This window comes from Carassius gibelio, chromosome A24 (genome assembly GCF_023724105.1).
Source record: "Carassius gibelio isolate Cgi1373 ecotype wild population from Czech Republic chromosome A24, carGib1.2-hapl.c, whole genome shotgun sequence".
NCBI classification, from domain to species: Eukaryota; Metazoa; Chordata; class Actinopteri; order Cypriniformes; family Cyprinidae; genus Carassius; species Carassius gibelio.
This window is the reverse complement of record NC_068394.1, coordinates 7,707,537-7,731,459: the sequence shown is the minus strand read 5'-3', so window position 1 is coordinate 7,731,459 and position 23,923 is coordinate 7,707,537. Positions and strand designations below refer to the sequence as shown.

General features: G+C 35.8%; 3 protein-coding genes across 13 annotated transcripts in view; all 3 read right to left on the bottom strand.

The window, feature by feature from the left end:
- Positions 1-543: 543 nt before the first annotated feature.
- LOC127945904 (MAP7 domain-containing protein 2) lies at positions 544-13,714 on the bottom strand. 3 transcript variants are annotated; one of them, XM_052542021.1, is made up of 17 exons: positions 13,430-13,714; positions 12,344-12,406; positions 11,432-11,595; positions 8,811-8,913; positions 7,486-7,578; positions 5,810-5,905; positions 5,561-5,688; positions 4,842-4,963; positions 4,501-4,721; positions 4,081-4,213; positions 3,813-3,993; positions 3,263-3,367; positions 2,905-2,952; positions 2,737-2,812; positions 2,368-2,494; positions 1,992-2,245; positions 544-1,262 (listed from the first exon to the last, which is right to left on the bottom strand). In XM_052542021.1, the coding sequence occupies exons 1-16, from the start codon at positions 13,455-13,457 to the stop codon at positions 1,999-2,001; spliced, it is 1,935 nt and encodes a 644-aa protein (XP_052397981.1). In that variant the 5' UTR covers positions 13,458-13,714; the 3' UTR covers positions 544-1,262; positions 1,992-1,998. The 3 variants fall into 3 exon arrangements, with proteins under 3 accessions (XP_052397981.1, XP_052397980.1, XP_052397982.1); XM_052542020.1 differs by having other exon boundaries at positions 2,368-2,497; positions 13,430-13,713; XM_052542022.1 differs by lacking the exon at positions 7,486-7,578 and having other exon boundaries at positions 2,368-2,497; positions 13,430-13,713.
- A 693-nt stretch (positions 13,715-14,407) lies between these two features.
- LOC127946540 (eukaryotic translation initiation factor 1A, X-chromosomal-like) lies at positions 14,408-17,647 on the bottom strand. The gene is made up of 7 exons (XM_052543189.1): positions 17,477-17,647; positions 16,905-16,988; positions 16,641-16,744; positions 16,273-16,323; positions 15,702-15,783; positions 15,475-15,566; positions 14,408-15,323 (listed from the first exon to the last, which is right to left on the bottom strand). Exons 1-7 carry the CDS (start codon positions 17,490-17,492, stop codon positions 15,318-15,320), a joined length of 435 nt encoding a protein of 144 aa, XP_052399149.1. The 5' UTR covers positions 17,493-17,647; the 3' UTR covers positions 14,408-15,317.
- A 1,586-nt stretch (positions 17,648-19,233) lies between these two features.
- LOC127946294 (ribosomal protein S6 kinase alpha-3) overlaps positions 19,234-23,923 on the bottom strand; it is a 33,714-nt gene continuing 29,024 nt past the window's right edge. For all 9 annotated transcript variants that reach the window (XM_052542756.1, XM_052542755.1, XM_052542760.1 and 6 more), the window contains 9 exons: positions 23,628-23,752; positions 23,380-23,505; positions 22,516-22,605; positions 21,832-21,990; positions 21,323-21,484; positions 21,170-21,246; positions 20,977-21,094; positions 20,725-20,865; positions 19,234-20,589 (listed from right to left, as the gene is read on the bottom strand). In XM_052542756.1, coding sequence (XP_052398716.1) covers positions 20,467-20,589; positions 20,725-20,865; positions 20,977-21,094; positions 21,170-21,246; positions 21,323-21,484; positions 21,832-21,990; positions 22,516-22,605; positions 23,380-23,505; positions 23,628-23,752 — 1,121 coding nt within the window. In that variant the 3' untranslated portion in view covers positions 19,234-20,466. The remainder of the gene's footprint in view (positions 20,590-20,724; positions 20,866-20,976; positions 21,095-21,169; positions 21,247-21,322; positions 21,485-21,831; positions 21,991-22,515; positions 22,606-23,379; positions 23,506-23,627; positions 23,753-23,923) is intronic.

Here is a 23,923-nt window from a genome sequence, read left to right as displayed (position 1 = left end):
TAAGTAGGTATGTGCTGTATGTCTCAATGTAATACTGTAAGCAAATACATACTTTAAAACAGTAAACTAGTTTATTATTTTTTTTTTATGTCAAATCATGGTTTGGCAACTTCAAAGCAGCTAATTCATGCGCCTTTCTTCAAATATCTTTTGAAATGCTGAATTTCAGTAAACCCATCATTCTCTGTTATAATCAAAAACATAATCAACATCCCAAGTTTTTGTGATGATAGATAGATACTTACATCTTTCAAGAAATTTGTTAATTATTGGTCCTGAAGCAATCCAGTGCATCTGTATTTTTACACAACAGCATCATGATATCACGACCAAAAATAAAAAGAACTGCGCTCACATGCAAAGCTCACCCTGAGTATACAAGATGGTAGACATACTCAGGAATTACAGATCTTTTGAGTCACTAATATACGTTTATAGATGCTGAATTATCTTGATTTGTGTTGTTCTTTATGGTTGCTTGGTTTTCTGTGTGCAATTATGTAATAACAAAATACAGAAAAAGTCCATGAAGAATTAAAAGCATTATGCTATTTAACACAATGAAATTGTGCACTTTTAATTCTCTTTTTAAAGTTTTACACAATAAATTACATTAGAAGTACCCTTTTTTCTGTATAGGTCACCATAACGTCTAACTTCTGTTGACTAATAATACATTAATGCCAGTATAACAGCGTTATGGTGGAATAATATCACACTTTACATCTATTCATACCCACTTTCAGACTACAAAGCTCGGATTGCTGAGACAATGGGGAGAAGTCATGGATTTACACAATATACAGTTTGCAAATGCCAGCCATTCAATACATCACAATTAGCAGATTCAGCACATAATTGTTCAGTTTGCTGGTCATTTATGCCACTCAAAATAAAACAAATTACACAGTGGAGCTGCTACAATTGTCACGGTGCATCACTTATCAGTGCTACAGGTGTATAACAAGAATAAGAAGACCACTAGGACCGTGCTAATACAGTTGCTTTGTTTGTTGATACCAAGCTGAAACGGTGTGAAACATAATATCTACGAGGATCAGGCAAAATTTTATTTTATGTGTGGGGAAATTAGCTGTCAGTTCGTCCCTTCTTTGCTATTATTAACACATGGTTTGTCATTCAGTCCTTGTTCTTCTGTTCAGAGGATATTCAGGAAGCTGCTGAGGCACAAAGGCCTGGTCTCATCTTTCAGCTCAACTCCAACTCCATCAGTTCAGTCCAGCCCCAAGCTTCAATGGTGTCTAAAACAGAAAAGACAAAAAATATGTGATGGTTAAAGGGATAGTTTATCCAAATAATTAATAATCTCTACTTACTTACTCACTCTTATTTTGATTCAAACCTGTATGAGTTTCTTTGAATATTGAAAATAGCCAATTAGTGAGCAAGTTGTTCTTTTGAGTCATGAATGAATCAGTTGCTCAGGTTCACCAAACTAGTCTGAATAAATAATTCATTATACAGACTTGCTACTGACTTTATGAACACTTTGTTTTGTGTTCCACAGAAGAATAAAAAAGTCATACAGGTTTGGAATGACATGAGGGTGAGTAAACGATAACAGAGCTTTATTAAAAAAAAACAGTTTTGGGTGAACTATCCCTTTAAGGCAAGACACTACAGGCAAAAACATTTGGTCAGTTTTGAGATTTCGGGCTAATATATGACGTGTTGTTTCAGACTAGTGAAAAGAAAACATCCAAAATACGGTTTTTGCACTTGATCTATTTGTGTCTGTAGATTTCATATTCACAACACATATTTTAAAGGCTGCTTTCTCAAAACGAGTCATAAATCTATACTTCAGCAGCACTTACACACACCAGATTGTGATTTTTTATCTATTTTCTGAAGGTTTAACAGAGGGGTTCATATATCAATTGCCTGAATAAGGAATTCTGAAAAAATTCTGTCTGTAACAGACTAAATAGAAACCCAAATCCAGTAAAAACCTTTGCCTTAGCAATCACCTTTGCGTTAGATATTGAGCTTGTCTGAAGGCGGTCTAAGACTCTGGAAAAGTGATGAGTCAATAGCAGTGCTATTGCAATCCTGGATCAGATTCTTGTTGCAGTCACCAAACGCTGGAGCAGCAGACACTTTGGGATGCGAGACCTGCCCCGTCAGAACGTGGATATCGTCCAAAGCCACAGAAGTCATGCTGTTCTGTGAGATCTCGCTGATGGGGGAATATTCTGGAACAAGCTCTTCTCTGGACACTGGGCTGCAATGACAAGTATTTTAGTTTATTAAAGGGACTGACAATATTTTATCAATGTCGTTAGCATGCTATAATCAGACCTACTTTTTCTGAAATAAAGTGGCATGATTTTGTTGGAGGCTAACCTGACATCCATGGACTGGACCCCATCTGAGAGATCATCTGCCCCGCAGCTCTTTATCTCCAGTGGCACAAGGCATATGACTGGAGACTCAGGTGTTGCCTTTGGTGGACTGATTATCGCTGTGTTACCTGCTGCACAAGATTAATGTAGTTTAATCCAAAAGTAAAGCAATTTTACCTGATTATTAACATTCTATTTTTGTGGAAGAAACAGAAAAAACTAATTTCAAATAGATTTTCCACATGCTGAGTCACTCAACAAGAGACTAATAATAAAGAGCATGTGTGTGTTTGAGTGAATTCACACAGTGGAAGGTGAGGTTAAATGTTACTATACGCCCACTGTAGAACTGTATGGGTCATATCAGTACCTTCGGTTTCCAAGGAAGACGGTGAGATGGACTGGGAAACAGATATAGGTGATGGGACTTCCACCTGCACTTCTTTCTATACAAAAACATGACATGCAATATTATTTGCTGCAGTTAGTAAATATTTGTCATCTGATAATTGAATTAGCCTGCAGAGAATGTATTTACCTTTTCTCCATCAGGTTTTCTTGTCCTTTTCATGATCTCTTCAATACGCTGCCAAAATCACATGCAAACATCATACATCAACATTTAATTAAATCATGATCTCCAAACAAGTCTATTTTTTTCTTAGTATCAGACAAAAGTGACAAATAAAGTCTTTTCAGATGGTATGTTTTGATGATCCCAAAAACCAGATGGTATGTAAAATGCACGTTTGAATACCCAATCAATTCCTGGATGAATGGATAAAATCACTTTTTTGTTTCTATTTAAATAGATCTTGATATATACTTTTAAATACATTTCCATGTATTGCTTGATTCTATATGTAAACAGATGAAAAATATGTAAAAAGAAGAACCTTCTTCCTCTGAAGTCTCTCCTGCTCCTCTTGAATTTTCAGAAGCTCTCTCTCCTGTCTCTTCCGCTCAGCCTCTCTATGAACACGCTGCAATGCTTCCTCCCTCTGCCAAACATCATGACACATCACATCTCCGACTATTCCACATTCATCCCTACAGATATTTACAGCTACAGAAGACAGATTGGTGCTGCACGTGTCTGGATGGATGACTATGCTAAATGTGTCTTGATGAGTCAGTTTAATTTCTGTGCCATTTCACTGTCCTTTTTGTAATTATGTAATTTTTTTATTATTTAAACAGTGGGATTCAAACATCTAAGACCATTACCAGAAATGTAATAGATATTTTTTATTTTTATTTATTTTTTCAAAATCTAATCTAGTATAATATAATATAATATAACATAATATAAATTAAATTTCTATTCAATAAAAAAAAATCAATACAATTTTCAGCAGCCTCTGACTTTCAGTTCCCACTGTTTGAACAATTAATTAAGAAAATACTTGTTTTTAATGTAATATATATTACATATATCCCTCCGACCTGTCTGACCAGCTCATCCTGGAGCTCCTTCCAACGTTGTTCCCTTTGGTGCCTGTCCTCCAGCTCTCTTTGACAGCGCTCCTCCTCCTGTCTCTGTCTTTTCTCCTCTGCCTGTCGAGCTGCCTGTTCCTGCCACTGTCTCTCCTCTTCCTGCTGCCTCTGGAGCTCCTCAGCCCTGAGGCTGAGATTCATGGAGAAGATGATATATAATATGGAAGCAAACACATAAATGTAACACACAGACCCTAGAGACACACAATATCTCTACCTTTCCTTTTCTAGCCGTTGCTTTTCTTCCTGGTCCTTCTGTACTCTGGCCAGGCGACGTCTCTCCGTCAGCAGCCTGGAGGCCTCCTCAGCATCAGTGGTACCTGCTTTCCCAGTGGGAGTTACTGGAGACTCTGAAACACAAGGCAGGAGACACTTAGACCACGACACGTGATTGAGATCCCATTTTTTACATCAGAAAAAAGACAGTCATATAAAATGATTAAAGAAAGAGCATTGTTATTATTATCAGATATAACTGAAATCAATCTAAAACTATTAAAACTGTATAAATTAAATAAAAGAAAAAAAATAGAAAACTTACACTTAAAAAATTACAATTATTAAATGCTGCCTTGACAAATGAAAAATAAAACTAGACAGAATATACATTTTTGGGACTAAATGCATTATGCAACACCTGCATTATGTCCAAATTCCTTGCTTGTAGATTTTGTGATTTTCTCTGTTCTGGAGGTCTTTTTCTCTAGAGTGCTGTAGCCTTTAATCTCCATGGACCCTTTCTCCTCTCCTTCCCACCTCTTGTTCTCTAAACATGGCGTTGTGGCTCTGTGCTTCATCGGGGAAGTAGGGTACTGACCCGTAGCTGGGGACTGAATGCGGCTCTTACAGGACTTTGATCTAATTGCAAATGAAAAAAAAAAACAAAAAAACAAAGCAAATACACACTCAGTCTAAAATCTTTAAATAATCTTTAAACAAACAATGACAACAAGTAAATAATTTAATAGAATAGAAAACCTTTTCGGTGTGCTGGGGTTCTTGTGGGTAGAAGAACTTTGGGTGGGTGTTGTTGGAGACTCAAGCTTTTTCATAGATGAGTCAGCTAAGGTTTGGGCGATGTTCTTTTCGGGTTTCTCAGTCTAAACCCCCAAAACAGACAGCAGAATTATGTATTTGTCAAATTCACTGTTCTAACGAAGCCACAAAGCGTTTATTAATTTACGTTAATGTTGATTGTTTTATATTTATTGTTCATGGCTGAATCCTGTGTGCTCATAAAATGCATTTTATGTTTATGTAAATGAATTATGAATTATTTTATTTTTTTCACAGAAAGCAGAAAGTCATCAGGTTTGGAATAGAAGGATGGTAATGACGGTTTTCTATAAATAATAAATAATTTTAAGTTACAATTCTCATCAATATCAACATTTTTACCTTCTAGAATGTTCAAGATATATAATTTAGGCCTACACGTTCTAGAAATACATTCTGAAGTATACAAAAAAAGTATAATCTACATGTTTCATATACCTGTCAAAAGGCCTGCAGGACATTCAAACCCCCTGGTTATATACAGCTATAAATCCATGACTGAAACTGGACATGTACAGATCTGAGCAATACAGTTGCTAGGAGACCAGCTCTTCTGTGGGTTGTGTCCCATTGTGCTTTGCACCAAATATAAATATCGGAGCTTTCTGATAAAATGTTAATCATATCTATGCAGATCAGACCTGAGGGCTTTTTGGGGTTGTGGCCGCTCTGGGGTCATCCAGCTGTCCGTAGAATGATGTGCTAACCTTCTTTCCTTCGGCTCTAGTGGGTGAAGCCCTGTAAGGAGATCTGTGAGGGCTGGAGGAGGCTATTCGGGAACAAAGACAAGACACTGAGGGGCCAGAGATCACAGGGAGACAAAGGAGCAAATAGGGCGGGGCAGAAATTAAAATCAATTAAATAGAGAAGGTTAATGCAAAAACACTTGCCTTTCTCTGTCACATTGGGCAAAGTAGTGGAGGAGGAGGAGAGATGCCTGATCAGGATAGAGTCTGGGGAGTCGGGCGAAATCATAAAATCTTGAACTGCAATGTAAGGTTCCAGGGAGAAAGAAAACACAAAGCACAGGCGATCAGACACTATCATAATGATTTTAATTCGCCCATAGACTTACAGCTGCAAGTTAATTTGAAAGATAAATGCCAGAGGCTTTCTTTCTGATTAATAATTAGTGGCCATTTGGGTATGAATATTTACACTGATCAAAGACTTTCATGAGCAGCAGGCTCATTTTCATTTGAGGTAGATTTTTATGTAGCTCATGTGTGATGTTGCAGGGGAGTTTGCTAAGCTGGCGTGCATTTACAATGAGCTGACAGATGAGACCCTCTCTGCATTCTTTAGGGGGTGCAATGCAGCTGCAGGCAGATCCGGATTACACTTCCTTTCTTGTGCATCCGGATCCCTTACTAGGTGAGCAACAATACGACAGACTCCATAGCTGATGCATCTAAACTATGACCTATGATTGGTTTTAAATCCAGACAGTTTAATTTCCTCATTAATAGTGTTTACATTCACCTTAAAGAAAAAGGCACTCACAGTAAAAAAAAACTAATTACAACCAAGAGGTGCTTGCCCACTGTTATTTTTTCTGTGAATAACAATATATAAGTGTATTTGTTTGGAAATGTGTCTTTCCTGGTTGTCTTTTTATATTGCAATAATATTTTTCAGATAACATTTATATAACTCTATTTGACTTCAGTACAATATACATTTATACAATATATCATAGAAAACAATATAAAAGCCAATTATTTATAAGTTAATATATATTTGCTATATATTTGGTTGCTCTGGTGTCCATATGATTTTAATGATTCTAACTGATTCAAGGGTGTTCTGATGAGTCTGGTCCCTAGATACAACTCACATCCCTCATTCAATGTTTTTGTTTTGTTTTATCATCTGTCAAGCACAAATTGTAAGTCAGTTCACTTAGAAATGATGTGAAATTAATAGATGAACAACACCATTAGTGATGCCTTAGCAAGCATCATAAATAATACAACTCACCACTGAAATAAATAAGAAAAAACACAGAGCAACAAAAACATCCATGGATAAGGCCAATAAACACTGCTATTCAGAAGTTTGGGGTCAGAAAGATTTATTTCATTTTAAAGAAATTAATACTTTTAGTCAGCAAGGATGCATTTGAAGTGATCGTAAAGGATAAAAATATTTCTTTTTAAACTAAATTCTGTTCTTTTATCCTTTTTATTCATCTTTTATTCTGAAAAAATGTATTAAGGTTTCCAAAAATAAATTAAACTCTTTTCAACACTGATAACAATAAGAAATGTCTCTTGATCACCAGGTCAGCATTTTAGAATGACTTCTGAAGGATCATGTGACATATTTCACAATATTACAGATTTTACTGTATTTATGATCAAATAAATGAAGACTTGTTAATCAGAAGACTTTTCAAAAATCTTACTGACCCTAAAGTTTTGAACATCAGTGTAGATTATATGTGCAGGACACATATAAACTACACCTATGCAAAATCTCATGCAACCACAACATCTGAATCACTTTGACTGAATCTTAAGGGAAGTGAACGGGGATGACACACAAAGCAGCAGGAAGTCAGTACCGTTCCTGGATTTGCTGGCAGGAGGGTAGGCAGTGAGTTGATTGGCTAAGGAGGCTGAAGCAGCAGGAGAGGGCGGGGCAATCTTAGGATCACCTGTGCGGCAGGTGATGCAAAGCAGAGAAAGTACAGGAGCATGAGCACGAATGAGCATTTCACAATATCACAGTGAATTTTATGAGAAGTCATAACGGTGTGTCCCTGTGAAATACTGACATATATGGCGTCAGCAGTTTTTTACTCTGATGGGAAGCTATTTTCTTTGTATGCATAAGTACATATATACAAAATTAATTTTGCTAATAAACCAGGATGGTAATATGAACCACTGCAAGATGAAATAACCCAGAGCACAGCATGCAGCTGATGCGATGATATCAGGTTATCAGAGAGCCTAATGTCTTCCAAGGGCGACCATAAACTCATTCTCAATCGTTCGCCCTTATTCACAAAGCAAATCAGACATTACATGCACGTAAGATATATTATTAGACTGACTCGGGATCAAGCTTTAGGCTCTGCTCTTGGACAGTGTAAATAATTGATTTAGTTATGAATGCACCACAGCTTCGAGGGTGCTTTCACATCTGTCTTGATCTTTTCTTGATTTCATTTACCTGAGCCTCAGGTATACTGAGGAGTTATTCATTGAAAAAAAAAAAAAGGTGTAAATACAATTTTAACTCAGAGATCACTAGTAAATTTCAGCATAATCAAAGAAACTAAAATTAACACATTGAACTAAACATGAGACATTGAAAGCAGGAAGGCTGAAATAGCCTTTTCTTGTAAAACATACTTTAATTTTAGCCTAGGCTTGTGTACTTGAAATGTTCAGGGGAAAAAAGGTATTATTAAAAGTCCAGAACAAGGCAGTGACTGAGCAAAAAGCCTCCGGCTGCGTAGTCTAATATACCCTGTGCATTCACAGTGACAGCACAGTTTAAGGTATTTGCTCTCTAGCTATAACAGCCCAAATTGCCCCAGGCAGCTATTGCACGGATGATTTATAATGCCTACGAGTCTGTAATCGATCACTGACAGTGCTAACCTTGAGACAGGGTGTTTTTATGTGACTGAGGCGACTCCTTGAGATCACCAACAGCTCGATGTCTGTGTGCCACTGCAGCTCCATCATAAAACAGCTGCATTATCATCCCACAGCTGCTGTATCAGTCAAAATCCCAGTCGGTTTCAAAACAAAAGGGCTGCAGTGCAGTTCCCACACCCTGTTTTCCTTTCTCTCCATCCATTCCCCGCTCCCCACGACCCTGAGAGAAGTTCACACAAGGGACCCCCCACGCCCTCGCAAGCACACACACACTCACCCTCGCAGACTCCTGGAGGTCCGCCCCAGGTCCAGCGTTTGGGCCTCTGGTTCGCCTGCAGGTTCCGCCCCACGGAACGACGCATCAGGGCCTCCAGTCGCTCCTGCTCGTTGCGTTCAAAAACAGGAAAGAAAAGAGACTCTCTGACCGAGCTTTCGCTACGCCGATGAGTGGATGGGGATGAGACTGGCTGCTCCATGGCGACCAGCTCTTCTATCCGTCTCTGACTCTCTCTCTCTTCCTGTTCTTCCTCCTTGTATGCGTGCCTTCTGTTTCTGCCTCTCTCTCCCTCACTCTCAGTGACTCTCTCTTTGTATCTCTCTCCTCCCAGGTGACTGTGTGTCTAAGAGAGCGTACAGCCAGACGGAGGAGAGAAAAGCCATAACTCCACCCACATCCTCCCCCCTAAGCAGACATAAATGGTGTGTACACGCACACAGAGTGAAAATAGGAAAGCCTATATGTATTTTCATGTATTTCTCTGTCCCCCACCACAGTCTCTGCATTTCCTCTAACCAGTATAACCATGTTTATCCCTCTTATTTTAACATTTTGATTGATTCAAATGCATAACCCTTTCCAAAGCCCAGATGTTTATACATGTAAAATACACAATTAAATAGATTCTCAGGAATAAAAACTCAAATCTAAACAGTGAAATAGCATGGCTCTCTTGAGTACTTCATTCTGATTGGTCAATACTGACTGTATTAAATATTTTTGTATATTGACCATTGTATTTTTAATGCTGTATCTACTGTATGGGCAGTCACCTGTCACTCTGTAGTTTATGAAAAAAAACTGTATTTACAAAGGAATTCCTTGTGAAAAAGAAGAGCACTTAACTGTATTGCACTGTATTGTACGTAAATTTAAGAAATTAAATAAAAAGTACTGTTTCCCAACAAAATGAAGCATACAGTACTTTTAAAAAGTGCACTTAGTAATAATGTTAAATTAAAAGATTTACTTCAAAGTACACACTGAATCAGTTTCAATAATCTTAGACTTATTTTGATGTGTTGAATTACAAAGCGCATGTAAAATACCTGATTATAATTTTAAACTGTAGTGTTTTATTCAATACAAGTTTCAACAGAAATGACATTAACATATTATTTTGTTTACCATAAATGCCTGTCAATGTTCAGCAGTACAGTTTAACCATATTTCAAGGACATTAAAAGTAATTACTAAATTACATATAAAGATGTACTCAAGTACCCTAATTAAACTAATTGCAAATTAAATAAAATACAACACATTTTCATTTAATTTTAATTATGCAGCTAAGTGCCAGAAACAATTACATTCAATGTCCACTTAATTATAATTTTTTAAGTATATTATTCCTTTTATTTTTCACAAGAGATAATTCACCCAAAATGAACACTCCGTCATTATTTACTCACTATCATGATGTCACCCCATGATTTTATTTCTTACGTGCATTTAAAAAGATTCATTTTCAAAGATTATTCTGGGTGCTCTTTTCCATATAATGAAAGTGAATAGGGACTAGAACTCTCAAAGTCTAAAATCACAAAGACCACCATCCAAAGTATCATAAAGGCAGTTCCATACCAAATCACAGAAACAGCACCACACCCCGCACACAATGATCCACTGTACTGTACTGTCTAACTGTAGTCTCTGTAAGTAGGCATCTTAATCACACCGTACAGTATTTTTTCTTTAAGCTTCTTCAAACACACCCTTTCTATGACACACTATGTTTTTCTAGAGTCATTTGATTTGTATATATCGGTTAAGAATGAACATCGGGAACAGTGAGGTCATTTGATCACTCCAGAGAGAGTCACCAATCATTGCAGCATCTGATAGGGGTGGCTAGTATTAAATCAATATAAAACAAAGACTTCGCTCTCCTGCTAAGACAAAACTCTATGTCACAAAAGGTGGGAACTCTAGGAGGTGAATCAATACTTAATTACACACAGGTTACGAAAACTTTTAATACATTTATAAAAACTAACCAGCAAAAATGACAACATGTATGATCTTGAGCTAATATAAATAGCTACTGACAGCCTCATATTGAGCTCAAATTGGCGTTCCTCCTTTGTCAGTTGCTTGACTTTGGCTTTCATATTACTATATGAAACAGTGGAATGGTTTCTTACACTTCAAAAATTTTGCTTGGGTTTAAAGATGATGTGTGTAATTTCTGCAGCATCAGCAAAAATGCAAAGATATAATTGTTTTAAATCAGATTTTTTACTCTCTGGATCTTCCATTGTCTGAATGAAAAGCTAGTGTATTATCTTTCAAAAAAGGAAAGAAAAAAATCTTCCTGACCCCAAACTTTCAAAGGTAGTGCATATTTCTTACATTTTTACCTATTTGCTGCATTTGACTCCAAAAACTGTGTGATTAAGTATTTTAATAGCTAAAGATTACACACATCAGCTTAAAGATTAAGCAAACTTGAAAAAATTTAACAGAAAAAAACTATGAATAATAAAAATTATATAATTTTAGAATAATATAACAAACTAAACCCCAAAAATATTTAAGAAGTTAAGAAGCTATATGAGAAAAAAAAATCTGCCCTATGAGTGTTTACCCCAAGAGAATAAAGTTTGGCTGTAACCCCTGACCTTTTCTTCTTCCATGTGCTGCCTCCTTTTCTCCTCCACAGCAGAACGACGGAGCATCTCCTTTTGCCGCTGCTCCTCCAGACGCCTCCCTCGCTCCACCAGAGAGCGTTCATACTGCTGCTGAGCGCGCTGTTCCTTCTCCAAGAGAGCTCGCTCCCGTACAGCTAGACACAAGGTGGGGGTGTATGGGATCAATTTTCTGCCAAAAGTATTGCAGTCACGGATAAAAATTTTTTTTTTTTTAAATGGTCGCGGATGGAAAAATAAAAAGCGTATATATAAAAATTAATAATGCATTTTTTTTATTATAAGCATGAATATAAACTTTTTTTAACTCATTTAAAAATAATATTCAACAACTTTGTCTGACTTGCACACAAAATCATGTTTTCCTTTGTTATATTTCTCAGTTTTTTGGTGCTCTTAGACATTTTCTGCACATATTTTTCTTTTTTGTATGCTTTTGCTGTTTCCACTTCACTCTTGTTTCCATGTTCTTAGTTTGGTTTTCCAAATGTTGTGGTTAGAGTTTTATGTAAATCAGCGTGTGGGCTTAAGCATCATCAATGGTCCACTAGTTCTACACTGACAGCTCCTTCTCTAGCCAATCAGACAAAGAGGCGAGTTGACGACACTCCAGTCTGCCTCATTAGCTGCCGATGATCAGTTTGTACAGGTGAAGATGGAAAACCGTCAGCTGGGGTAACATCTTTCCATACAGGACACCGTTATAGGTGTCTGCCTGTCACTGCTGTACGCCCATCTGGCGAACATTGTGACCCATTACCGTTACATTCACCTATATTTTACTTTTATTTTTTATCTGTATGTCTGCAAGATGCTTCAGACAATTTAGAAATGAACATATTTCCTTTTTGACAGTTATAACTGAATAAAATACTTGCAGCTCACCTTTGCTCCTATCCTCTCTTTTATCTCTGGCCAGTCGAATTCTGTCCTTCTTTGAGCCTCCATCTTTGCATGTGAAAGGAAACGAAATGTTGAAAAGCACATAACAGTGAACACACCTTCAGGAGTCTGTGCAATCTTCTCTCAAACCAAATATTCAAGTCCCTAAGTGTCTATGTTTATAGCCCAGTTACAAGCTGGTGGAAACCAATATGCAAATATATGCAAAGTTAAATTCTCCAGGGGAACACAAACATGATTTTTCGTGAAGTGATTTCCCACGATTCACAGCACAGACTGTAGGACAGTTTGTTAGACCCCATTTTTGCTTTAGTTTTTAAAGGAAAATGCATTTATATTAGACAGTTTGCATTATTAAATAATTATTAGTATCTTTTAATAAACATAAGAATCTAATCAATAGAACCCAATATCAAACACATTTATTTGTATCTGTCTGTTTGAGAAATAACCATTAATAGCTTGAAGTGGAAACAAAAGATAGGTGTCACATCAAATGCACCTACATAACTATAAGATTTTGAGTACAATTAAATGTGTTTTCTATGGCATTGATTTTGTATTTAGTTTAAAATATTTTTGTAAATTGTCTTAAATTAGAACTGGGCTGTAATGTAACAACTTGTTCTGCTGCTGGGGCATGTTATCATAAAAGATCAACGCGTTTTTAATGAACTGCTTTCTTTCTTTCTTTCTAATAAAAGTGAGGAAATGTAAGGTATCTGTATAAACAGAAATTTAACCGATCGAAATTTAACATAAATTGAGAAGAATATACAGCGTGACATCTAGCCTGTCTGTCTTCCCTATATGATTAAATCAACAACAACATATTTAAACAAATGTATTGTTTTTGCATACTGTAAACTGCAAAAACGTCCGTTTCGTTTGATAAGGGTCACGCACTCTTCACCTGGACAGGTCAGTCATCTTCCTCTCTCCTCAGCAGCCTGTTTCCATGACAACAGCTCAAGAAGCTCACTTTCACGATAATCCTTTACCCAATTCCTTTCATATCTGGGTGAGGCTTCGTTTTAAAGAATGAAAATAAAACATAACATGACGTACCTGTCAGGTTTTCCACGATGGTGGCCATTTCCAGTTTATCTATGGCAGCTTTCGAACGATCAATATCAAGATGACATTCCGCCCCAATGCATTCAAATATCAATCACTATTTAAGCTGAAGAAAGATTTAAATAAAACGCGGAAAACTAGACACAGTTTCACAGATTCATGCGTACACCACCTACACAGATATTACTTGCAAAGACTTAAGGCAGAGCCACAAGAGCGCGAGGTTCTAATGAATTATAACACGCACGATCAATTGCCGCGTGACGCGTGCACGCGCGCGTAAGCAATGCACCCAAAAGCAACGCATTACATCATAGTTTACATTGCGCTATATTTGGAAAGCCCAGGAGCTGAGCACAGGGCACTAAACGTGCCTAGAAATATATATCCACAGCCTACTTCAGTGATCACAAAGGGAAACACGGGATGCCATTTATCTAATTAAAAATGCAAATATCTGGATTATGTGCATGCAAGATATGCTCAATCAGATCATCTTTAAAGACTTCTAGAATATACATAAATTTAGAGAAGTGTGAAGGGATTTTCTAGTAATGGACAATTTCAAACAAACCTGATATTTCATTATGGAATATATAGGCTATTTTCACACCACATTATTATACTCCAAGTCTGTGTTAACATCTGTATAAGCATGTAGACATGTGCTATGGACTACCTCGGTTTTTCACACTGCATCACATGTGAAGGGGCGAAACACCCTCAACCTCAATCACTCAAGCCTATGGCTAGACGTACACTTACTATAAATATAACTGCATTTTTTTTAAACTCGCATAACTCAAAAACATCTACAACTAAAACAATACATCACATGATCATTTTGGACATTACATAAATACTGGAAGTAAAAAAAAACTTTTTTTCACATGATGTATATTTATAAAAAAAAAAAATATTAAGGACTATGACTGACATCTCAAAGGCTTAAAATACACATTTCTAGGATTCTGAATGTTGTTGAATTTTATTTCAAAATCACAGGTTTTCTGATCAAAAGCAGCAGAGGACAAAAAGCAACCATCAAAAGCTCATCAAAACAATACACCTAAAAATAACAAGTTATAACCAACAACCAACGTGCTCATTCAAAAGGGCCAGTCTGCAAGAATACAATCAATAAACTCTCATAAATCTTGCCTTAATCGGTCCATTTGCATACAAAAATATTTCCTTATTCTGGTTATTTGCTTTGTGAGCTATCATTTTTGAAAGTAAAAAATGTTTCCATTTTAATCTTACAAATAATTCCGTTTCTGATGTTTACTGTAGTTCAGTATCAAGCTATTACGCTGTAACTCTAAGTAACAACTGTGAAGTAATACACAGAGCTTCAAAATTATTATTTTTTTCATAAATCCAGCAGCCCTGTAAAATAAGTATTCAATTATCATTTATAGCAGAGAAGAAAACTAAAGTAAGATGGATTCAAACACAGAGCTAATCAGAAAGTATCATCCAATGCATCATTATGTGACCAGTAAATCAAGTGACTTCAGAAACATTCCAAAAGACCAGACGTTTTATAGGTATTAGCTTTTAACATACGAGTTTCACTCACTTTTACAGAGCTTCTGAACATGTCTATTAGGATAAAGACTGCAACACCAAAAATAAAATCGGTTATCTTTTTATTGCGAATCCATAGATTCTGTACTGTAACTAAATTCCACTTGATGTGAAAGCAATATAAATACATTAAAAGATAACAAAATTGATTGAAGGTGACAATGCAGTCATGTGTTTAGTCCGTGAAACCAAAAACTTGAGCCGTAATGTTGGAGGGGTGACTTCAGGGGGGGATGTGAGGATATTGTCGCTTCAGGTTGAGAAACATTCTCTTCCCAGTGTATTCCTCTTAGATCTGGGGAAAGAATTTGTTATTGTCAGGCCAAATCACTGATTGATGCTCTGACTACTTATATCATGTCTCCATTTCAATTAACAAATCAAAACATTGAGTTATTGAATTAATCTCAAACTTCAGATTAACATAAGAGTACTTTAGTACTTACATCATCAATATCCTCATCATCATCACCAATATCATCGAACTGAATCTCGTCGTCATCACCAGGCCCGAAGGTATCAGTCTCATTGATTTTGGCTGCAAGGCACCAACAATAAGAATTTAATGACATGACATTTATTACAGTGCAGCAAAAAGTTCAGCATATTGCAAGCCAAGAACCTCAGTTCGTCAAGAACCATCTAGAAGGTTTCTCAGATTAAATAAACTCACCGTGTTCTGGAAGCTCTCCATAGGCTTTCAGACTCCGAGCCTCATCAGCATTATACTTCAAAATGACATCTGCTTTGTTATCCTGATAAAACATTTCAGAATTTAAAATATCAGATATGAACTCCATAAGAAGCTCTTGGATAAAAGAAATCTGAAGTTTCAACTGCAGCATGAAGTTTATTAAAGAGTAAAGCTTTTAAATGGCTAAATACTGTAATTCCTTTACAGGCTAACAAAATACATATTTAAAACTTTACACATTTATATTAGTTATATTAAATCACAAAATATGATTATTTATATTATGTATAGCAACATTACTATTACTATATACAGTTACATTAAAATAAGAAATTTAAACCTGATAATCCAGGGAATATACATAATTATGTTTTTTATTATATTTTACCAGAGAATTATAACAATTACATAAAATAATGAAAATAACATAAAATAATGATTTATAGAATAATGAACTCTCAGCAGTCCATTATTCTATAAATCATATATTATAGCTAAATTATTTATTACATTAGTAGAATGATATTAAATTAAGAAACATTTAACAAACCTGGTAGTCCCTTAATCCAATGAGAATGATGTCTGATGAGTTAATCCACACCTACAATAAATATATTAAAAAAAAACAAAGGCCACAAATATGACAAACAATTTGGATTTGTTGTTAAAAGAACTATGTAAACATTCCCCAGGAACGATATAAAATTAATTTAATAATATTTTGTCCTATGCTGAAGTTTTCCAGCATTTCATAAAATCCATGCCTAAAATTAGTTACATCAGTTGGTTTCAAACAATAATAAATGGATTGGCCTAAACATTTCTGTCATGAGCACACAGCCAAGCTCATTCACAAAGTGATGGAAATGCAATCCGCATTCAGTCTGAAGCTTCATAGACTCGATCTGTAAAGTGCACCTTTTTCCGGAGCTTTCCTCGGATGTGACAAAGCCGCTTGACTCCATCAAAACACATGGCCTCCAACCTCCCATTTCCCAACATCTTGATGACCTGAGCATATTCTAGAAGAAAGAAGAAGCTTTTTCAAAAGATGATACAACTAAAGCCAGATCATGTTTTGAAGTGAAGGCAGTGCCCTACATCATGAACACTATATATATATATATATATATATATATATATATATATATATATATATATATAAAGAGTATTACAACTCACCTTGTCCATCCTCTTTAAACACCAGCTCCCTTTTCTCAGATTCATTCTCATTCTTACCACGTCGCCGATTCTTTCCTCCCTTACCTTGATCCCGAGAAATAAAAAGCGATCAGATACAATCATATATTTGGAAAAATGCCATATGACAACGACAAAATGTTGCCTAATAATTGAAAGTACACACATTCAGCAAAATTCCTGGGACATGAAATACATATTAAATTATTGTTAATTTCATGTGTATTTGTTGGGCAACTTTAGTATGTATGATGTCTTTTATAAATATTTTCTTAATTAAACGTAACGTAATCATCTTAGAGCCGATAAAGATCAAAATACATTTATCTGGTCATCTAACCTTTTCATACCCTGACACAACAAGCAGCTTTAATTCGTATTATGAACTTAAGTTCATCAAATACAAGACCAAAAATGAAATCAACTGCCAAAATTAAAAATCAAACACTGACAATAAACTGCTACGTTCAATATCAAGCGCAGCAGCTAACGTTACCTTGTTTGCTAAATTCAAGGCTAACACCTCACACGACTGTCTTTAGAATCCACCTTACCTTTGTTTTTCGGCATATTCTTGAAACGACGTCGACGGCTATCGTATAATGTTCAGAAACGTAGGGGAAATAGAATAATGTGTCAAATATTTTGCTTCTCAAACGTGCAGTTGTGAGTAGATCAACGACGCTAGCGAGAAACGCTGACAAAGACGCATGCGCAGATCGCCTCGTTCAACAGAGCAAAACTTTATTTACAATCGCAATCAGCTCAGGAGGAGTGGGCTAAATCTAATTTATTATCTGATACAATATGATGATATTAAAATAAAACGTATATGATATATTAACTCATTTTTGAAAAGGTCAGAAGAACTAAAACATTACTAAAATAAAAAAGGTAAAATTAGAGATATATTCTGTAAAGCTATAGCTATATGTAAACAAGGATAAAATTACAGTTTTAAAGCAAGACCATCTTGATTTAAAATCTGTTAAATATGACAGGATGTTTTATAGTGTGGATGCTGTTCCTACACTACATACTGTTAATCGATCATCTGAGACTGAAAGGGAGATACAGGTAGGAAATTCATTTTATATATAAATGAAATGTAATTATATGTAATTAAAAACCCTGTTATATGTTTATATTTAGGTCTATATTATTTCAGTTAGCTTATTTTATTTTATTTATTTTTTAAATATTTATTTAATATAAAGTACATATTTTAATCATACTTAATTCACTTTAATTGTTTTATATATAATATATCAATTAAATATAATTACATTATATAATTAAACATCAATATTTCATAAGAACATATTTTATAATATGCATTTACCTTGCTTATTACAAACACACACACACACACACACACATATATATATATATATATGCACAATTAAATTTACTTTATGTATAAATAAAATGTATTTAATATATTAAGATGTTTTACACATACACATACAATATATATTCTGCATATGTAAATGAAATATAAGCAAAATATGACATTTATTTACCTTACATAAATTACATATAAAGTACATAATTTATATACTGTAACATTTAATAATTTTATATGTGATATAAATTAAATATGTATATGTCTGTCTGTCCATCTATAAACAATTATATGTAACGCTATACTATATTACGTTTTAGCTAACAGGAAGCAGTAGATGAGTACATGGAATTTGACATGTAGAATCACCATTTCTGAGGCCGTTTCACTTGCTTGTGTCAAAGAGGAGCCTCTCGATTATGAGTCGAGTACCAGCATGACATCTGGACAAGAGCAGAACTTCTCACTGGATGAAAGTGTTAAATATGTTAAAGAAAGTGAGCTGGCCATTACTGAGGATGGCATCTCCACTGTCATTTTCGAGGTTAAGTCAGTGGCATAGACAGACCCTGTTCTACTGTGACATCTGCAAAATTTACCTCTCACTGCGAGGCTACAAGACACACATGCTTACCCATGAGCAGAAGAGACTTCCCGAGCTTTCTCTTCTAAAACTCCAGTAATGTTTAGCTGCTATTAATATTTAGACATTGTAAACATTTTATGTGCATATTCACAAAAACAAATCCTTTGTAATATGCATTTCTTAAAAAACAGTTTTAAAATATCATGTATGATTTGACTGATTCCCACAACACTGCCAGCCATGCAAGTTCACCAAATATGAAGTCTTTGTTTGCCTTTTCGCTCACCCAGGTTCTTAAGTATTGTGTTATACACTAATGTGAATTCCATAAAAATTAAAACGGTGGGAAAAAAATAATAATTTTACATTCATCATAAAAGTGTTTTTGTAAAAAACTTTATTTTCTACATGTACAAAAGAAAGAACAGGATAGCAGCTTGCTATATGGACAGCAACGTTTCCAGCACTCTTCCAAGTCAAAGACAGGAAAAAAAATAAAACTGAGATGAAAAGAAAAATGTACAACATATTTAAACTTGCTCTTAAACCCTGCATGAAATTAGAAGAATTAAAAATAAAAAAAATTAAAGGGTGAACTCAGTCATGCCAACTTCCACAGAGCTATTAGCTAATATAGCATCTTGCCCATGCACATTTATAAAAATATGTCAAGGCTGCAAGTAGTCACTTAAAAAGTCACTACATATATCTCTGAGCATTTCTGTACTTTCCTACATACAAACAAACAGGTCAGCAGGTTTTAGGTGAGGCGATACAGCCGTAACATTTCAATCCCAGCTTATTTTTTAATTATTTTTTGTATTATGTATTGCATTTCACCTGAGTTCTCTATTTGACATTCTGTGCCGTTTACATGTAGGCCTCCACTGCATTTTTGTGCTTTGGAACTTGTTCATATTGTTTCGTAAAAAGAATGCTAAGCTAACACCAGCATCTGTCATATAAACTTTTGGACTTGTCTTAAAGTCTTGTATGGATCTGCTAAAGGCGTCTCCCCTAGATCGCTGTTCAAAGATGACTGGAGAACAAGGTATGTTGGGATACGCCATAGTTATTATGGTTTGGTGGGACTTAAATATGTAATGTGCCCTCAATGATGTAAAATATCAGGCCGAGAACTGGATACAATTTGAATAGTAAGTGTCTACCTGACAGGAATGTATCCCATGTACAACATCCCCATACAACTGGAGCTTTTCGCAACTGTGCGCACATTTTGGTGCAGGAATTTGTTGTCATCCTCTAAAATCCACATCCTCCCTGAACACATTAACATCTTAGCTTTTTATAATAACTGAGTTTATATGTATGTTAATATCCATACGCTCAGATAATTTGCACCTCAGTCCACAGATTCTTCATCGTCTTGCATTTAGAGGCTTAGGCGTGATCGTACAGGCCGAAATGTTTTTATTGGCCCTTGTGGTAAAGGAAGGAAGGAAGTGAAGGAAGATTTTAATTGTCCACCAGGGGTCCTCAGAATCACCGCTTGGCTCTAAGGCCATGATGCGTGGTGGGCAGCAAGCAAGCCGACATCAGGCTGTGCTCAAACCAGGCTAGAGGTCATGGGGTTGGAGGTGGAAGATGTTTGCTCATAAAGCAGTAGAGGTCAGTTTTTTCACTCCTCTGCGCTGAGCGAGAATAGAACAGCCCACAGGCTCCAGCATGGGGGGAACGTTCCTATTCAAGGCAGAGTATGTGGCAGCCATCGCCCCCTACAGGAAGAAGAATGTAACACAAACCTTGCTGAATTGAACTGTCCTGTGAAATGTAAAGGTTTCAGGATGCAAATAAGGAATGTACACATTCATAAAATATGTATGGTTTAGGTTTTATGGACAGGACCAAACCTTAACCAGATGGGGGGCATCATGTCTGTTCAGCTGGTATTTGGGGAGCTGGTCTTTGTGAACGATCCAGGGGTGTTTCAACACCTGTGCAGCTGTTAGTCTCTGATGGGGGTCTACATGCAACATCTTAGACACCAAGTCCTGTAAAAGACATGTTTGAATTATTATTTTTTTTTTGCTGCTGTCTGGTGGGCCTTTAAGGAGATGTTTTTTGAAAAGTATAATTTATATATGCTCTTCTCAACTGGGTACCTTTGCCTCAAGTGAAACAGAGTTCCAGTATCCACCTGTGAGAGAAAACTTCCCACTGCCTATTCGAGCTAGAATCTCCTCCGGCGTGTCCTCTGGGCCATTAGCAAATGGAGTAAATCTGAGGAAAATCCCTGTGTCAGTTGAATACAAACACACATGTTGAAAATATATAGCGCTAGGTTTACATACTTACCCAGTTAACATTGTGTACAGAAGGACGCCTAAACTCCAGATATCACAGGCAGCATCATAACCCTGTTTCTTCAGCACCTGGGGACCAAAAAGATTTTTTTCTGATTAATAAACTGACAATTATTTTACAAAATACATGACGTGCAAAATGTACCTCTGGGGCCACAAAGTTGGCAGTATAACAGGGCGTCATCAGCAGTCCGTTTTCTGCTCTCAGCTGCTTGGCAAAGCCAAAGTCACAGATCCGGATTGACTCGGGATCCCCGGATTCATCAACGTAAAGGATGTTACTGGGCTTCAGATCCCTGTGAACCACCTGATATGGAGTAAAGGAAGATTAATTTAGTACCAAGGTGGCTCACAGACTGTATCTGACCCATCAATTATCTTTTTATTTAAAATTAAATACATTTTTTAATTTAACATTTCAATTATGTTATTACTGTTATGATTTACCGTATTTCCCGGACTATAAGTCGCACTATTTTTTCATAGTTTGGCTGGTCCTGCGACTTATAGTCAGGTGTTTCATTTGTTTCCCAAGATCGCAATCTTAATGTACTTCAACTGGGCTAAGTTTCATTCCCTCAGCTATTGTCTCTATAAACATACACATTTGACTTTGTTCTTTCCTATAGTTTGAGCTCTAGAGAGGTTACATACCCCTTGAGCATGCAGGTACTCCACAGTCTTTGTGATGGTGTGCAGCACAGCACTGGCCTCTCGCTCGGAGAAGAACTTCTGTCTGAGGATCTTATCCAGCAGTTCCCCTCCCTTCAGCAGTTCTGTCACCAGATACACTGAGCGGCCGTCGTCGTACACCTGCATACAGTCACACAGTTATATTAGCTGATCATTGCTAATCAGTTTAAAGTCAACATCTCTTCTATTTTATAACAAACTGAAACGCTTTTCATTAAATGCTATAGAAATCAATTCCGCAATACATACGTTTATGGATGTTTACATCTGCAGAAAATGAATTTTGTGTTCGAAGACAATGCTATGTTCAAGGAACAATTGAAGCAGATGCATTTCTAATGCATGAAAACAATAACACTAATACACTGCTAAATGAATATGAATGATGGATAACCTGCTCGGAGTAATTTGCAGGGAAGACAATAAGAGCAGAAACTCATTACACTATTCCCTCGTTCCGGAAATGTCAGAGCAGAACTGGTTTCAGGTAAACACATAAATGCTTTTTGAAAAGAACAAGACATTGCTTTAATATAATTGTGTTGAGCCACTAAGACAAAGTTCAGAGTCTGCCACCACAGACTACTGTCCTTCATCCTTATGGATGAAAATAAAAAGACTGCATCCTTGTTTCTGAACACTCACGTCTTTCAAGGTGATTATATTTGGATGCTGTCCATAGCGTAACAGAATTTCCACCTCGTCTGTCGGATCCCGTTTAGCTTTATTGATTATCTAAACAAGAAAAATACATATCACAATGTCCAAGAAACTCACCGTAAGGCAGTATAAAACAGTCTTGGAAAAGGCCATAATGGTTAAGGTTGAATGCTGCTGCTATGCAGTTGATTCGAAGTTCAAGGCAGTTAAATTTGGGATATGCTGATATTAAAATTCTTTCCAATATCCTAATAATTATTTAATTTATTTATTCACAAATCGTGAATTTAGGTATTATAATCTCCACTATAAAAAAGGCTATTCATTGAGATATGTTAAATATTACAATTTAACTGTTCTTACATCAGTGAATTACTGTTTTTAATTATAAAAAAAGAAAAAAAGTAAAATAAAATATAACTTTAGAAATTACATTTAAATGAACATTTAAAGTTTAATTTGATATGTAATTTTTTAAATAATTTAAAACATTAATAATTTATTAACATTCATTTTATTTTAATAAACATTACATCTTTCAAGCCTAGATGCACAATTAAAACAACTGGTTTTAGTTTTTTGTGTTTCTTATTTTTAATTTAAATGTAAACATATGGTAAATGAACAGGAACTATCTTTTAATAGCAAATATAGGAAATATCCAATAACATATACATATACATAAATATATATATACATGAATATATATACATAAATATAGAAATATATATATATATATATATATAACACACACACACACACACACACACACATATATACTTTTTAAGGTTGATTTATTGCCTCAATGAAAGCAGTCAGTGTGTTGGTTTAATATGATAAGCTTCGCACCTTCACTGCATACTCCATGCCTGTGCTTTTCTGTATGCAGCGTCTGCAGATGGAATATGAGCCAACTCCGATATCCTCCTTCACCTCATATGTGTCATTGAACTGAGACACGTTTCTGTGGAGTTGCTACAGAGCGAAAACAACTAGATGTAATGCTGACATAAAATCTGACTCATAGCTACAGCTTAAAAACAGTCATTACCGCATATACTATGTGGAAAGAGGCATTACTCTTGAGTTTTGTATACCTGAACTAAAGAGCTCACACTTTTGCTCTGCAGGGGTTGAGACTCTTCTTCTGAGCTGATGGCCACAAAACTGAAACCTCTGAAGAGTTGGTTGGCATTGGCACTAGGGGGTACACCTGGAGAGTCTACCAGAAAACACACAGAGGTTTAAATCTAGTCATTAAATAGACTATCAAATAATCCGACAGATTTCAAAAGGTCTAGCAGCATTTAATGAAATAGGGTTTTTGTGTATTTGTCTGAGAGGGGATTAAAGACGGACGGCAAACACAGTGATACTTGATCTAGGGTCAGAC

Excerpts from the sequence above, each read along its gene's own strand:
- LOC127946540 (XM_052543189.1), bottom strand. Across the intron at positions 15,784-16,272 it reads TTGGATTAAGGGACTACCAG|GATAACAAAGCAGATGTCAT; the intron begins GTTTGTTAAATG and ends ATGTTTTATCAG. Across the intron at positions 15,567-15,701 it reads TGGAGAGCTTCCAGAACACG|CCAAAATCAATGAGACTGAT; the intron begins GTGAGTTTATTT and ends GGTGCCTTGCAG.
- LOC127945904 (XM_052542020.1), bottom strand. The coding sequence starts at position 13,457 with ATGGCCACCATCGTGGAAAACCTGACAG. Across the intron at positions 7,579-8,810 it reads ACCTCCAGGAGTCTGCGAGG|GTGATCCTAAGATTGCCCCG; the intron begins GTGAGTGTGTGT and ends CCTGCCGCACAG. Across the intron at positions 2,498-2,736 it reads GTCTTCCTTGGAAACCGAAG|CAGGTAACACAGCGATAATC; the intron begins GTACTGATATGA and ends AATCTTGTGCAG.